Here is a 16182-nt window from a genome sequence, read left to right as displayed (position 1 = left end):
GGATTGCCTTTCTTTGGGATTGGAATGAAAACTGACCTTCTCCAGTCCTGTGGCCACTACTGAGTTTTCCAAATTTGCTGGCATATTGAGTGCAGCACTTTCACAGCATCATCTTTCAGGATTGAAATAACTACACTGGAATTCCATCACCTCCACTAGCTTTGTTCGTAGTGATGCTTTCTACGGCCCACTTGACTTCACAGACCAGGATGTCTGGCTCTAGGTGAGGGATCACACCATCGTGATTATATGAGTCATGAAGATCTTTTTTGTATAGTTCTTCTATGTATTCTTGCCACCTCTTCTTAATATCTTCTGCTTCTGTTAGGTCCATACCATTTCTGTCCTTTATCGAGCCCATTTTTGCATGAAATGTTTCCTTGGTATCTCTAATTTTCTTGAAGAGATCTCTAGTCTTTCCCATTTTGTTGTTTTCCTCTATTTCTTTGCATTGATCGCTGAGTAAGGCTTTCTTATCTCTCCTTGCTATTCTTTGGAACTCTGCATTCAAATGGGAATATCTTTCCTTTCCTCCTTTGCTTTTTGCTTCCCTTCTTTTCACAGCTATTTGTAAGGCCTCCTCAGATAGCCATTTTGCTTTTTTGCATTTCTTTTCCATGGGGATGGTCTTAATCCCTATCTCCTATACAATGTCATGAACCTCCATCCATAGTTCTTCAGGCACTCTGTTTATCAAATCTAGTCCCTTAAATCTATTTCTTACCTCTATTGTATAATCATAAGGGATTTGATTTAGGTCATACCTGAATGGTCTAGTGGTTTTCCCTACTTCTTCAATTTAAGTCTGAATTTGGCAATAAGGAGTTCATGATCTGAGCCACAGTCAGCTCCCAGTCTTGTTTTTGCTGACTGTATAGAGCTTCTCCATGTTTGGCTGCAAAGAATATAATCAATCTGACTTTGGTGTTGACCATCTGGTGATGTCCATGTGTAGAGTCTTCTCTTGTGTTGTTGGAAGAGGGTGTTTGCTATGACCAGTGCATTCTCTTGGCAACACTCTATTAGCTTTTGCCCTGCTTCATTCTGTACTCCAAGGCCAAATTTGCCTGTTACTCCGGGTGTTTCCTGACTTCCTACTTTTGCATTCCAGTCCCCTATAATGAAAAGGACATCTTTTTTGGGTGTTAGTTCTAAAAGGTCTTGTAGGTCTTCATAGAACCATTCAACTTCAGCTTCTTCAGCATTACTGGTTGGGGCATAGGCTTGGATTACCGTGATAATGAATGGTTTGCCTTGGAAACGAACAGAGATCATTCTGTCATTTTTGAGATTGCATCCAAGTACTGCATTTCAGGCTCTTTTGTTGACCATGATGGCTATTCCATTTCTTCTAAGGGATTCCTGCCCACAGTAGTAGATATAATGGTCATTTGAGTTAAATTCACCCATTCCAGTCCATCTTAGTTCACTGATTCCAGAAAGTCGACGTTCACTCTTGCCATCTCCTGTTTGACCACTTCCAATTTGCCTTGATTCATGAACCTAAAATTCCAGGTTCCTATGCAATATTGCTCTTTACGGACCTTGCTTCCATCACCAGTCCCATCCACAACTGGGTATTGTTTTTGCTTTGGCTCCATCCCTTCATCCTTTCTGGAGTTATTTCTCCACTGATCTCCAGTAGCATATTGGGCACCTACCAACCTGGGGAGTTCCTCTTTCAGTATCCTTTCATTTTGCCTTTTCATAATGTTCATGGGGTTCTCAAGGCAAGAATACTGAAGTGGTTTGCCATTCCCTTCTCCAGTGGACCACATTCTGTCAGACCTCTCCACCATGACCCGACCATCTTGGGTGGCCCCACACGGCATGGCTTAGTTTCATTGAGTTAGACAAGGCTGTGGTCCTGTGATCAGATTGGTTACTTTTCTGTGATTATGGTTTCAGTGAGTCTGCCCTCTGATGCCCTCTCGCAACACCTACTGTCTTACTTGGGTTTCTCTTACCATGGACGTGGGGGTATCTCTTCATGGCTGCTCCAGCAAAGTGCAGCCGCTGCTCCTTACAGCTACTTTACCATTATTCAGCCATTTGTCTTGAACAGATGCTCGTTGGGTTAAGCCTTTAGTCAAGAACCCTGAAATAACTGATGCTGATAATGTCTGCCAGTGTTTTTGTTTTCATGGAGGATCAGAAGATCTACAGTCCTCACTCCATCATCCCAGAAGTGTTAACCCATTTATTCTCTGTGTTATCACTTAACCAGATAGATAAGGAAGAGTATCCAGAACTACAGAATTAACACCATTCTGCCAGACCATAGATGCAACCAGCTGTTCAAGATGGAAGAAAAAGAAGCTGCTTTGCCCCACAGCATGGCCCAGAGCCGAGCCCACATCAAACAGTGCTGCTCCTCATACATTTTGTTATTTTTTACTTTCATGGGTCAGTAACCTGACCCTGCCATCAACAGCCTCTAGAGCTGAAGAACGAAACCTCTAGAATGAGGTCCCTGCCTGGTTAATACCACCATCACCAATCTCACTCACAGAAGATATTTATTAAGCAGTTATCTGCCTTAGAGTTCCATGGTAGGTCTCAAATGCCCTGTTGTCAAATGCAGTAAGGTTTATGGTGGTCAAAGGCTGATGCACTCAAGACGTTTAATTCTAGGGAAAAGGGAAAGTTCTTAGAAGCATGGAATCTGGAGTCTGGAAGGAAACCAAAAGATCATCACATTTCAGTTCAGTTGCTCAGTCGTGTTCGACTCTTTGTGACCCCATGGACAGCAGCACGCCAGGCCTCCCTGTCCATCACCAACTCCCAGAGTTCACCCAAACCCATGTCCATTGAGTTGGTGATGCCATCCAACCATCTCATCCTCAGTCACCTTCTCTCTCCTGCCTTCAATCTCTCCCAGCATCAGGGTCTTTTCTAATGAGCCAGTTCTTCACATCAGGTGGCCAAAGATCGACTATGCTTCACTATCCATCTATAGCCTGATATTCCCCACAATATCCCCACTAAGTGGTTGGTTCTACCTACACTTGAATATCTCTCAGTGGTGAGCAACTCCACTTTATCACCATTTTTATCTTTAGTTGGCCACCCTGAGAATTAGAAACTTTGTTCTGAGAATGAATGCAGACACATTCAGAACTGAGAAGGTGAAGAAAGGGAGGATTGGAGACCACAGACCCTGAAGACTGACATGGATACCTGGGGCTATTTCATCTAACCTATTCATATGTCTGAAAATCAGGTGTGCCTCTCTAATGTAGGTGATACCACCTCTTACCTAATACTTCAGCAGCTAAACACTTTAATTCAGGTAAAGGGCGTTGATAAGTTTAAAATGAAGCCCTGGCAAAAATCAAGGAAAGAGTACAGACAATCATGGTTAAGGCTTTGGAGTCTGACAAATCTGTGTTTGAATCCTGGTTCTGCCCTTTAAAAGCTGTGTGTTCTTGAGGTATAACTTAATCTCTCTGTTTGTTTCCTCATCTGTTAAAATGGGAAAAACGATACCACTTACCGCACACTGGTGTGGTGGGAGTTAAATAAAAAAATCTTGGCCTATAGTAAATGTTATTATTGTTGAAAGACACATGGTTAGGGAGCCTAGAGAAAACCTAAGCTTATAGCCAAGTCATTGGAAAAGACCCTGATGCTGGGAAAGAGGAGGAGAAGGGGATGACAGAGGATGAGATGGTTGGATGGCATCTCCGACTCGATGGACATGAGTTTGAGCAGGCTCCAGGAGACAGTGAAGGACAGAGAAGCCTGGCATGCTGCAGTTCATGGGGTTGTAAAGAGTCGGACATGACTGAGCAACTGAACAACAAATAGTCAACTGGGATTTCACTAAGAATAAGTCATGTCAAACCAATCTCACATCTTTTTTTCTTCTGGTTATTGAGCATGATATACTCTCATGATTTTAATCACACCACACTGGAGGGTTACATGGGCAGAGTGAATAGGGTAGAGCTGGGTAGATCTGTAAAGACACCTTTAATGGAATGCCCTGAGATTGTGTCCTTGCCCTGGTCTGGGACAACATTACCATCAATCATTTGAAAGAAGATGCTGCAAACACCTTGCGGGAAAGGTGTATATACTGGTGTATATACCAGCAAAAAGACTGACACTTACCTTACCAAAGCCAAGAAAATTACATGAACTGTGGATGTTGTCTTGCATTCAGGCAAAAAGGGAGCCAAGTTAGAAGATGAAGGATTGGCTGGAGAGTGATTCACGTAGTAAGACTCATGTAAACATCCATCCATCCATTCATTCAATCACCCATCTAACAACTGTTGGAGTACCTACACCAGGCTAAAATTCCTCCTACTGCTGAGGAATTATACAGGTAAAAAGACATAAATCCCTACTCTCAGGGAGTTCCTAGTTTGCAGGAAAAGAGATCTGGAAATGACTTGTCCTGTCTGACTCTTTGCAACCCCATGGACTGTAGCCCACCAGGCTCCTCCGTCCATGGAATTTTCCAGGCAAGAGTACTGGAGAGGGTTGCCATTTCCTTCTCCAAAGATGTACTAAGAACAGCACAGTGAACAGTCACCTAACACCGCTTTACAGCAGACATACTGGGATGAGACTTAGAGGACCAGCCGGCATGTTGCCGGGTGACTTGACAGGGGAAGGAATGGTTTCCTAGGTGAACTTAGAGGAACAGGGAAGACTCCGGGGCACAGCTGGCTCTTCTGCTTAACCCTAAACGACGACTTTACATACACCTTTGGGATCTGGAAACAGCAAGAGGCACAGAAACGTCAGGTCTCTTGTCTCACATGCCCAGCTTCAGTGCACCCTAGGCACATGTGCATCTTACCACAGGTGATGACTAGACACATGTGCATCTTACCATAGGTGATGACTAGCAGCACAAAGTTGAGGTTTTTGAAGAGTCGGATGATGGAACTTAAGTACGAAGCATCAGTGGACGCCAAGGCATAGCTCAGGGACTGGGCCCTGCTGGGGGGATGTTTAGGCTTCTCTTTGAATACTGAAAGGAAAAAAAAAAACAGAGAGATCATTGCAAATCCCTTGGTCCTACTCCTGCGGAGCTGACACAGGGATGAGAGTTGGCTCCCTCATCTGAGAAGGGGGCTCAGATGCCAAAAGGAAATATTAATTCTTTGATTAAATCCTCTATAACCTCCTTTCTTGAAGCTGCATCTCACTGTCTGTGGCTGAGGGGCTGGTCCTTTGATTACTTTTTCTTAATGACCTTTGGACAGCTGTGATCATTGGACTTTCCAGGCAGGGCTCAAGGATAAAGGAGTCCTGTAATAAATGGCAAATACAAAACGGCAGAGCACTGAAAAATCCCATAGTAACCAGTGGACAGAAAGGAAGTGAGAGCTGAGGCTCTGGGATTAGTGAGCCCAGATGAGGACTCAGCACCAGGGCTCCTCCCAGGGAAAGGGCTGGGCTGCCCATGCTGAGCACAGAGCCTGGCTCATGCTGCCACTCCCTGAGTAAGGGAAAGGGTCTGCTCCTATTGGAGAGACCTCGAATCCGTCCCTAGTTTCTCAGAGCGGGAATCAGACATCTGCCTCCTGAGAAGCCAGAGGACTAACACAGGCTCTGCAGGATGGGGCCTCTGATAGGAAGGACCGGGGAGGGACAGTGGGAAAACCATCCTCTTTATGTTCTGATTTCAGTACAGCTGGTACAACCCATTTCACTGCTCTGAGGGCTGTTCAGTTCTCTGAGGGCCACATCAGTTTAACCAGCGGCCCGCTTAAATCGGTCCCCCAGCTAAAGCACCATCTTTACCCCCAACCTCCATGAGAATGCTCCTGAAAGGTCAGGAGATGGTCTCCAGTTAGAGGAAGCTTTGGCAATGAGGTTTACTCTCTTGAACATCAAAGGTCTTCCCGCTCCACCCAGATAAATCTCCAGCCCAGACTTCAGAGCCTTTCTTCTTCCTTTCCGGAAATAGTCCTGGCCAACTTCCCCCGCCCCCTGGGAACCTCTCAATCATTGTCTGACCTGTTCACCTCCCCTTTTATCAGGGGAAAGAAATCAAGGCAAGAGGTGTTTTTTGTTTTTTTGTTTTTAATCTTGGCAACAATAGCTGTTTGTTCAAGGACTGGGCAACCACAAGCCACAATTTGGATAAGATTTTTCAGTTCTTTATTCAGTGAGCAATGGTCAGTGCTTACTAGTAAAATGAAAAGCGAAGAAAGGTCCCACCTCCAGGATCTCTGCAAAGGACCAGGCCCTCACGTGCTACAAACACAAGAATTTGGAGCTGAGCACATTATAATTTGAAACTTCAAGGCTGTCTGAGGATGTTCTTTCCTGTTCTCAACCACAGCTTCAAAGGAACACCTTTCTCACCTTTCCAGAAACACCAGGTTCTCCGTCCAAGAGTTTCTGTGAACTCTGAAAAGCCCTTCCTCTCAGTGTGGACCCCAGGGAGGGTATAACACAGTGAGATCAGTTGGATGAGGTCCATGATCATAAAACTGTTTGACTCTGGAGGTGAGGCTGGCAGGCAGGAAGGAAACCTTTAACATGTATGGTGGAGTTTTCAAATATTAAATGAAAGCTGGTTAACCTTTAAAGACAATTGACTCACTGAAAATGAAAACTTCTTTTACACTCTTTATCACAGCCCATCTGATATTATTTATTATCTGAGTAATAAAAGATGATATAAATTATATTAACCAAACATCTCAATGATTAAATATGTATACATGGAGTAATAGTAGTTCTCTGGGGTTGGTGCTTGGGATTAACTAATTCTAGGCTAGGTTAATGGTCATCCTTTTGTGTATGCTTTTTTGTATCTTCTAGGTTTTTTCATAATGAGCATTATCCTATACACATTTTTTCAAAACATTTAAAAAATGTGGGCCCCAGGTATTCCCAGGTGAATATATGAGAGTTTTAGTGTTTGTGGGTCAATCCTGTTTTATTTCAGAAGTGTAGATTATGGAGTTAGAAGCTTGGGCTAGAATTCAGTCTCTGCCACTCACTATCTAATCTTGAATAATTTCCTTATCTCCTCTTAAGTCACTGATTTCTCTTGGTTAAGAGACACTGATACTAGGAACTCCCCCACTGGAGTCAATGAGATCGGGTACACTCAGCACAGGGCCTGTGATATCATAAGTGCTCAGCAGAGTTGCATCAAGTGGATCAAGGCTGCCCATTAATTCTAATAAGGTCATACTGAGAAGCTGGTAATTAGAACTTTGACTGAGCGGCTGACAAAGCACCCAGGACCAGTTAAGGCAGCAACTACTCTGGTTAAAACATCTGAAGACCATTGGAAGCTTGGCTTCCAGTTTCTATAGACATGTTTTATAAAATACGTGATACCTAGAATGGTGTTCTAGGGCCATATTCACAAGGTTCTCACCCAAGTCAGCAGGACCTCCCTGCCTCCCCACCCACCATGGGTCTATTAATGCCCTTACCGATGATGACAAGGATGAAAAGCAGAGTGGCCACGCCTGCTATTATGTAGAACATGATGCTGATGTGGTAGGCAAGCTTGTCCTGGTCTTTGATGTTGGGTACCAAGACAGGAGGGACCAAGAACCCAATGGCAATTCCAAGCTAAAGAAGACAGAGACAATCAATTGCAGTATCAACAGCCAAGAGGCACACATTTAAGAGACTCCTAATAAGAAACAATCCTCAACTTCCAGTCCTTAAAACCCAAACAGGGGTGGTTTCCCCACTCAAGACCACCAGAGATCTTTCTTTTGATTGACAGCTCAACTCATACATACCCTTGACCACTATCATTATCAATGGTGGTTTAGTTGCCAAGTCGTGTCTAACTCTTGGAATCTCATGGACTGTAACCTGCCAGGCTCCTTTGTCCATGGGATTCTCCAAGCAAGAATATTGGAGTGGGTTGCCTTTTCCTTCTCCAGGGGATCTTCCTGGCCCAGGAATTGAACCTGGGTCTCCTGCATTGCAGGCAGATTCTTTATTGACTGAGCTATGAGGGAACCACTGAAAAAGATTATAGTGGGGCTCTCATTGCAGGCCTTTTTTTTTTTTTCTAACAACAAATTAATGAAGAAGAATTTTTTATATTCCCATCTCTATGGTAAAGTAAAACAATGCTAGTTTTGCTTTTGGTTCCAGTTAAATTCTTGATTTCAGTGAATCTGTTAACCTTTAGCTGAAAGACCAGTTGAGGGATGAATTCTATACACTACAACCCCAAGAACTTGTATTCAGTGAGAGATGGAAGCCAAACATTGTGACCACACTGGCAAACGTAAACGCTTAAGTTCACTCTGTAACTTTGTCATCTAGCAAGCATCTGTGGTGCTCGCTTCGGCAGCACATATACTAAAATTGGAATGATACAGAGAAGATTAGCATGGCCCCTGCACAAGCATGATACACAAACTCGTGAAGCGTTCCATATTTTTAGGACATGGAAGCAACCTAGATGTTCATCAGCAGACGAATGGATAAGAAAGCTGTGGTACATATATACACAATGGAATATTACTCGGCCATTAAAAAGAATACATTTGAATCCATTCTAATGAGGTGGATGAAACTGGAGACCATTATACAGAGTGAAGTAAGCCAGAAAGATAAAGACCAATACAGTATACTAACACATATATATGGAATTTAGAAAGATGATAACGATAACCCTACATGCAAGACAGAAAAAGAGACACAGATGTATAGAACAGACTTTTGGATTCTATGGGAGAAGGCAAGGATGGGATGACCTGAGAGAACAGCATCGAAACATGCATATTATCGAGTGTGAAACAGATCGCCAGTCCAGGTTGGATACATGAGACAAGTGCTCGGGGCTGGTGCACTGGGATGACCCAGAGGGATGGGATGAGGAGGGAGGTGGGAGGGGTGATCGGGATGGGGAACACATGTAAATCCATGGCTGATTCATGCCAATGTATGGCAAAAACCACTACAATATTGTAAAGTAATTAGCCTCCAACTAATAAAAATAAATGGAAAAAAAAAAAAGAAAGCATCTGTGGTGTGAATTCACACAACTGCATAAATTTATATACACAGGACATAGGCACATGTAAACTGGCTATAAACACACACACACACACACACACACACACACACACACACACTCACATACCCCAACAAATTGAAACATCTCATATCAGCCCTGCAGTTCTAACTTCAGGGACCTAACAGTTGGTTATTTCTGACAGCAGAAACACCATGATTCAGGAGTGATCAGCTGTGATACAACGCCGCAAACCCTTCTGCCACATGAAATACCAAGGTGGAAATTGGAACATAGCCTGAAAACTCATGCAAGATTCAAATTCTAGAATTGAGAGAAGCTAACTCTTTTGTGTTAAGGTACCACTTCTCCTTTATTGAAACTGACAGCAATAGCAGGTAGAGAAGCAATTTGCTTTCAGGACAATTATAACATCATTAGCTGCCAATGGGCTCATCATCCCAATTGGTTTTCTAGCCGGTCAATTACAGCCACTCAAGGTAGTCACTAGTGATTCTTAGCTCTGAAATAGTCTCAAAAGTCACCATCAACAGGCTCAGAGTAGCATTCTTCCAGTGTATACTGTATACAATCAATAAGTCAAACTGACCTTTAAATCATCTGCTTTTTGAAATGTATTCTGCTAGATTTCTCAGGGAGTACAGAGATGTATATGGCAGAGTACTTCAAGGAGCTTTATAATCTAATGGGGGCAGAGAGAATTAAAAGAAAGATACAAAAGGTAACACAAATGGAGATATTTGTGGGTTGAAATGATTGAACAATAGTTCCAGAGTGCCTTTATTATCCTCTCTTAGAAACCCATTATTAGAGGACCAAATAGAGGTTTAGGGACTTGTTCAGGGTCACACAGAGTTGAGAAACCAGATCTCCTGGTGTTTCTAAGAAGTGCCTCCTTCATGGGGCCTAGATTGCCCTTCAGGGCTAAAAGTCAGAGAAAAGTCCAAGCGAGCAGGCTCCTCCATGAGAGAAGGTATTTCATGTCTTTAGACTTTATCTGATCCTCACTTACATTAATCTATCAGAATTGAGTCCTGCTTCTTAACTGCTGGTCTCCAAGACGTTGAGGATAAAAACCAGCCAAAGATAGAGGGGCAATGTACCCTTCAGAGCTGGGAAGGTGGGCCACTGCACGGCTTCTCTGGTTTCCTAAGCACTTTGAAGTTGCAGATCTAGCGGTTAAACAGGATGCCAGAGGGTTCCTTTTGCACGAATGAGGGAAGATATGGGACATCACTCAAGGTTCTGGGATTCTGTCATTCTCAAAGGACCCTGATGGAGAGGGATCTAATGCCCAGTGATCTTCTGCCTCGAGAGGGAGGTCCTCCCAGCTGGGTCCACGCTACACACTTGAACCCTCAGAGGCCCCACTCCATCCTCTGTCCACACTCCGTCCACACACTAAGCCTGAATGAGTGCTTTTCCAGCCTCAGGATGGGGCAATCAGCTTAAAGGCCCGAAGCAGCCCTGGCCAGGTAGCAAGGCTGTCCCACAGGGACCTTTCTCCAGAAGGATGCTGGCTTTGGCGGTACTTTCATGCCCTGCGTGAAAATTTAAAAACAGGGATTGCACTGCAAGCTGCTGCCACTTCTGTTTTTCAGAACGTACTTTTTCCAGCTTCTTGAAAGCCGTGCTCAGTGAGTCCGCAGAGCTCTACACCCAGCTCCTAGATCCCGAGTATGTCCCTTAGCAGGAACTCAGTCATGTTGGCTGGCTGGGTGGATGGACAAATGGATATTGGTAGAAGGTCTTATCTACACAAAGCTGGTAGAATCACACAGGTCTGCCCACTAATGACCATGTTCTTTCTGCAAACCATGCTGTACTTCCAGGTAAGGGAAGAAAATGGGTGCGGGATTCGGGGGTTGGGAAGAGGATAGGATGCCAACCAGCTTTAAGCATCTACTAGGCACGGGGCATGTAATACAGCTTATCTTTTGCACTTAGTCCACGAGCTCTTAAAACAAAGACAAAAATGAGAAAAACTGGTCAGTACCCAGCCAATGTCACACTGGCTGGTAGCATACGAGTTGGGCTCCCAAACCAGTTCTGTCTGACTCTGGGCCCCAGCTCACCTCCTGCCTCCCAGGAAATGTTGCTGGTGTGACATCAGTTGACACAGAAGCCTATATTTTCACTCCTTTGAGTTCTGTCACACATTCGATAGGACACCACCAGGGTAAAAACCAGAGACCTGCAGCCCAAGTGAGGCCAAGAAAAATGTGAAGAGTTGAGAGAACGCTGCTCCCAAGGGTAGGAGCCTCATCCTTTCCATGCTCACAAAGAAAGCAAAGCTCACACCATGAATGTAAAGGATTAAAAGTCACTGCTTAAAAAAAAAAAAATCACTGCTAACTGGTTCTGACTTGCCCTTTGCCCCAGCATTTGTTCTAGTTTTATCCTCCTTAACCAAATAGTCATGGGCAAAGTACACAACACACAGACAAACCCAGTCACAGTCTCCACCCTTCAGAGCCCAGGAGCCTAAATAACAATGGTGCACTTTGCCCCAAAAGAAGACGTCTAATCCAAATGGGGTGAATGAAGGGTGAAATGCAGACTGGGAAAATACTCTATTTTTATCTTTGATTTGATTTCGCCCTTTCTGCAAACAGCAAGGATGACATCTAAACACTGTTGCAAGAGCTGCGATCATGAGCATTTGCAGAGCACATGTCCCAGTTGAAAACACGCCTGTGCAGCCTGAGGGCTTCGGGTGACAGGAGGAAGCCATACTTGCGTCATGCATCACTTGTCATTCTGGCTCACACACTTGGCAGAGCAAAAATTAATCCAGAAACCACGAGGCTGCATCTGGGGTGAGATGTCCACACTTAACCCACTACACAGCACAGCACAACACGTGTTATGTTTGCTCTGAGACCCACAGAACCACTGTCCCCATCACCATCCACACGGGGCACTCAGAAAAGCCCCAAGTCAGACTGAAGCAGAACCCAGGCACAAAGCCGCCCCCCCAAAGCTACCTGGTCATGAACATGCCCAGACCATCCGAGGAAGACCCTGGGGCTTTCGCAAAAGGCAGGGGGCTCTGTGTCAACACCACGGTGAGGGCTCAGTCCTACCGGAACCAGGACAGACCACTGGTCCCCATCTGAACCCTCTGCCAGGGTCGCAGGCACTTCATCCTCCAGACCCAGGTATTGGCCAGGAGGGGGCCGCTCCTCTTGGTAGGAGGCAACCGCGTCAGCAAGCAGGTTCTCACCCACCGAACCTCATTCCTTCTCGGCCCATTCTTCCCCCAGGCAGATCGGCTGATCAGAGAAAGCCCAGCCCACTCTCGGCCCCACGGCTAGGCTCCCACTGCCTCGTTCCTTCCCTTTGGCCACAGTCACCAGATAAGGACAACATACCTCTTGGATTTCAGGGCTCCCAAGAGCCGGCTCCCTAAGACCAAGGATCAGAAATGTCCCCTTACTGGGTCAGCAGTTTCCCTGAAGCAGAAGCCCCGGGCTTGAAGGCTCCCATCCAGCTTGGTCTCCTTATGTCCTCACCAGGAATCACCTTGCTCCTCAAGGAGCTCATACCCATGAGGTTCATTTTAAGAGTGAACATTGGTCGTTTCAAAGCAAACCTCTCCCCGTTCCTCCTTTCTATCCCAGTATCCCTCTGACTTGTCATCACTCTATACAGCGGTAAGGGCTTAGGCTCTGGGGTCAGAAAGGTCTGAGTTCACACCCCAGCTCTGCCAGTCACTAGAAGGCTGACGTTGACATGTTATTTCCCTTCATTCTGCCTGTTTCCTAGCCCACAGGAAGGTACTGTACTGCCTAGTTCATACCCTCTAGCTCAGGGGGCTGCTCTGAGGACTAGTGGGCCCATCTGAATGGACTTCCCAGCAGGAGGCTTTATGTCAGGAGGCTTCACTTCCTTCCCACCCGCCACGCTCTCCCATAGCATGGGCGACAGGCCTGGGAGGAGAGGCCACCTGGACAAACAAGACGTGCTCGGTTGACCAATGCGGCCCCTCAGCCACCCGCCCTGGTTCTCCTCCTCATCCTTCTCTGCTCCTTCTCTCTGCCTCTCTCATCTCTTGGTTGCCCTGGCCTCTACCTTCTCACATCCACGCTGTCCAGACCCTCCCCAGCCTCCCTGGGATGCCCACTTGGCCTCTGTGTCCCTTTTAGGTGATGTGACCTCTCCCCACCAGCCTGCACTGTGTGTTCAGGGGCACCTCTCTCAGCACTGCTCTGATCATGGGGTCCAGCTCAAGGACCCTCAAAGAGCCAGCCCTCTCCTAGGGAGGACCACATGCACACACCCCTCAGCCTGATATTCTTGTCTTTCTTCACCTCCAGTCTCATTTCCATCTGCTTCTCTGGATGTCCCCCGATTGGATGATTCACAGGTCCAACCCTTCATCATCTCTATCCCAGCAGATTCATTGGTTGCAAGGGTCTCCCTCCTCGAACCTTTTAGGGCCCATCTCACCCTCAGCTCCTTCTCTGAGTCCTTGATTATTTCAGGGAGGCCTGACTTCCTTGACCTAACTCCTTGAGTCCTTTAAATTTCACTCTTTCTTCCGACATTAGTCTGCTGCCTGGTGAACAGGACAGGGGTTTATTCGATAAATGGGCATTAAACAAAAGGCCTACAGTTTACTGGAATGTCAGGAAACATCACTTCCTTTCCAGACTAGCTGTGAACCCAGACCTGGGGAATGATGTGGCTGGAAACTTAAAACTGTCTAGACAAGGCTCTTAGAGAAAGTGTGGTTTTAAAAAGAACATAGTTGAAGGTTTCTTTTAAACTAGCACCACATGAAAGATAAATCTGTGTTCAATCTAGATTTCCTTACACCAGGTTTGCTTAAAGCTGATCCACCCCTACGAGCAATCTTAAAGCGCACAGCACCATGTTACCCCTACAAGGCTGTTTTTATGTGATGGGTGACCATGAACAGGTGCGTATCTACACATGTCTATATACATTAGTGATGATCTTAATGATCTATTAATCATTACAGATTAATCAGAAACTAAAGGTCATGGAGAACAACAGTTGAGAAGAACATACATAGACAGATATACGAAAATGTTCTTTCATAAAGGATCATTTAAGTCCATACAGAGTTTAGGGGCACTAAAGTGAAAGTGTTAGCTGTTCAGTTGTGTCCGACTCTTTGCCACCCTATGGACTGTAGCCCGCCAGGCTCCTCTATCCATGGAATTTTCCAGGCAAGAATACTGGAGTGGGCTGCCATTTCTTTCTCCAGGGAATCTTCCTGGAGATTGAACCCGGGCCTCCCACACTGCAGGCAGATTCTTTACCGTCTGAGCCACCAGGGAAGCACCAAAAGGTGCTTCAAAAAGCAGTATGTCAAATTTCCATCCCATACGCACAGACCCACCCACTCCTGGGCTGCATCTCTGGACTCGTACCGCAGACATGGACAGCAGGGCCACTCGCAGGGAGGCCATCACTATACCCTGTCTGGGCAAAACCCAGAAGTGACTTCAACACTCCAGGTCCATCCCTACACACTGCTGTGTGCATTTAAACACCAGAAAGTGGTGCTGCTGAGGCAAGTCGGCACACTCAATACAAAATTCTGCTACTATTAATACCTCTCTCTCCCCCTGGTCAGGGTCACTCAGACCATTGTTTACACCTTAGTGAAAACACTGCACCTCAGTGATCAAGGCATAACTAATCTAGGCAAAATGACGCACAGAAAAGGCTCCGGGTCCGCAGGGCGGGACGGCACACTGCAGGAAAGCCACCTTTGAATGTGAGCAGGCTCAGAGGCGGTCCTGGGACTGAGTCTTGGATGCCCCAGAAAGGAGCGAGGCGGCTGCTGGGCACTGAAACGCTGAACTCGAACAACGGTTTAATCGTGAGGACGAGCCACCCAGGACCAGCTGGCAGCTCCTAGGAACACATCACAGTCAGCAATAATGTGCAAGCAAAGCCTGTTCACATGACTGTATTTTTGAAATTCCCAAATCCAAGCCCCTGGCTTCTTTTGCAAAAGCCAACTCGGGATTAAGGATGGAGCAGACCTTCAGGAACGAAAACAGTCTCATTGATTTGGGGACAAATCACCCATGAAAGAGGTTTATGGGTTTAAAAGGCTAAGCTTAGGTCCCTAAGAACTTGGGAAGCAGTGTCACAGCTGGTCAGACTCTAGACTCCCTTAGCATCCCCTCCCCCCATCACAGGGTCTGTCTTCAAATCTGTGATTGCGCTGGAGGCTTACATAACCTGGACACTCTTGGATTTCCTCAGTCCCTCAGGTGGCACTAGTGATAAAGAACCCACCTGCCAATGTAGGAGAAATAAGAGATATGGGTTTGATCTCTGGGTCAGGAAGATCCCCTGGAGGAGGGCATGGCAACCTACTCCAGTATTCTTGTCTGGAGAATCCCATGGACAGAGGAGCCTAGCAGGCAAAGAGTCAGACACGACTGAAGCAACTTGGCAGGCACTTGAGGAAAAGAGGTTAGGTGAAGGCAGGAGGAACACCAGGGAAACCAGGACGGCCTCTAAGACTTGCCTCCCAGGGAAGGTCAGAAACTCCATCAAGGCTGGCTGACTGTACTCACCACGCCACAGCTGCCGGCCTAGGTGCTACTGAATACTGTACATGTATGCACACACACCCTCTTTTAATCCCTACTTTTTGTTGTTGTTTTGCTTTTTATGCTGTTTTGGATGGGCTGGGTGTGTAGGCTTAGTTGCCCCATGGCATGTGGAATCCTAGTTTCCTGACCAGGGATCGAATGTGTTCCTTGTACTGGAAGGCGGATTCTTAACCACTCAACCACCAAGGAAGTCCCCAAATCTCTTTTTTAAAATTGAGAAAACTAGCATTTAAGTAGCTTGTCCAAGGTCAAACAACAGCAAGTGTTCTATGCTAGGCTTCAAGTTCAGGTCATGGGTACTAGAGTCCCTAGCCTTAACCATTTGGCTGAACATTCCAGTCCTAGCTGTTAACTCAAAGCAGAAGGAAGGAAATAAATAAACACATAATGAGTACCCACTGTGTGCTAGCCAGTTGCGAAAGGATTTTTCATGCTATTTCATTTAATTCCTTACAAAAACTCCCTAAAATCGGCAAGATTATCTCCTTTATAGAGGAGAACACTGTAACTTGCCCAAGGTCACCCAGCTTTTAAAGGCAGAACTGAGATGCAAGCCCATGGCAATCTGATTCCAAGTCCCTTGACGAA

The 16182-nt window shown here is 45.8% G+C and overlaps 1 protein-coding gene and 1 non-coding gene across 2 annotated transcripts in view; one reads left to right on the top strand and one right to left on the bottom strand.

Annotated features, from left to right (window-relative positions):
* Window positions 1-16182, bottom strand: part of FLVCR2 (FLVCR choline and putative heme transporter 2) — a 59937-nt gene that overhangs the window by 23081 nt on the left and 20674 nt on the right. Inside the window, exons 2-3 of the mRNA XM_065940174.1 lie at window positions 7419-7560; window positions 4847-4987 (exon numbers count right to left, since the gene is read on the bottom strand). Of these exons, the coding sequence (XP_065796246.1) occupies window positions 4847-4987; window positions 7419-7560 (283 nt within the window). The remainder of the gene's footprint in view (window positions 1-4846; window positions 4988-7418; window positions 7561-16182) is intronic.
* Window positions 8287-8393, top strand: LOC136172704 (U6 spliceosomal RNA). Its single transcript, XR_010664058.1, has one exon. It is a non-coding gene; the product is annotated as a U6 spliceosomal RNA (small nuclear RNA).

Source organism: Muntiacus reevesi, chromosome 7 (genome assembly GCF_963930625.1).
Source record: "Muntiacus reevesi chromosome 7, mMunRee1.1, whole genome shotgun sequence".
NCBI classification, from domain to species: domain Eukaryota; kingdom Metazoa; phylum Chordata; class Mammalia; order Artiodactyla; family Cervidae; genus Muntiacus; species Muntiacus reevesi.
Note: the sequence above shows the minus strand (reverse complement) of the source record. Positions and strands in the feature narration are given on the sequence as shown.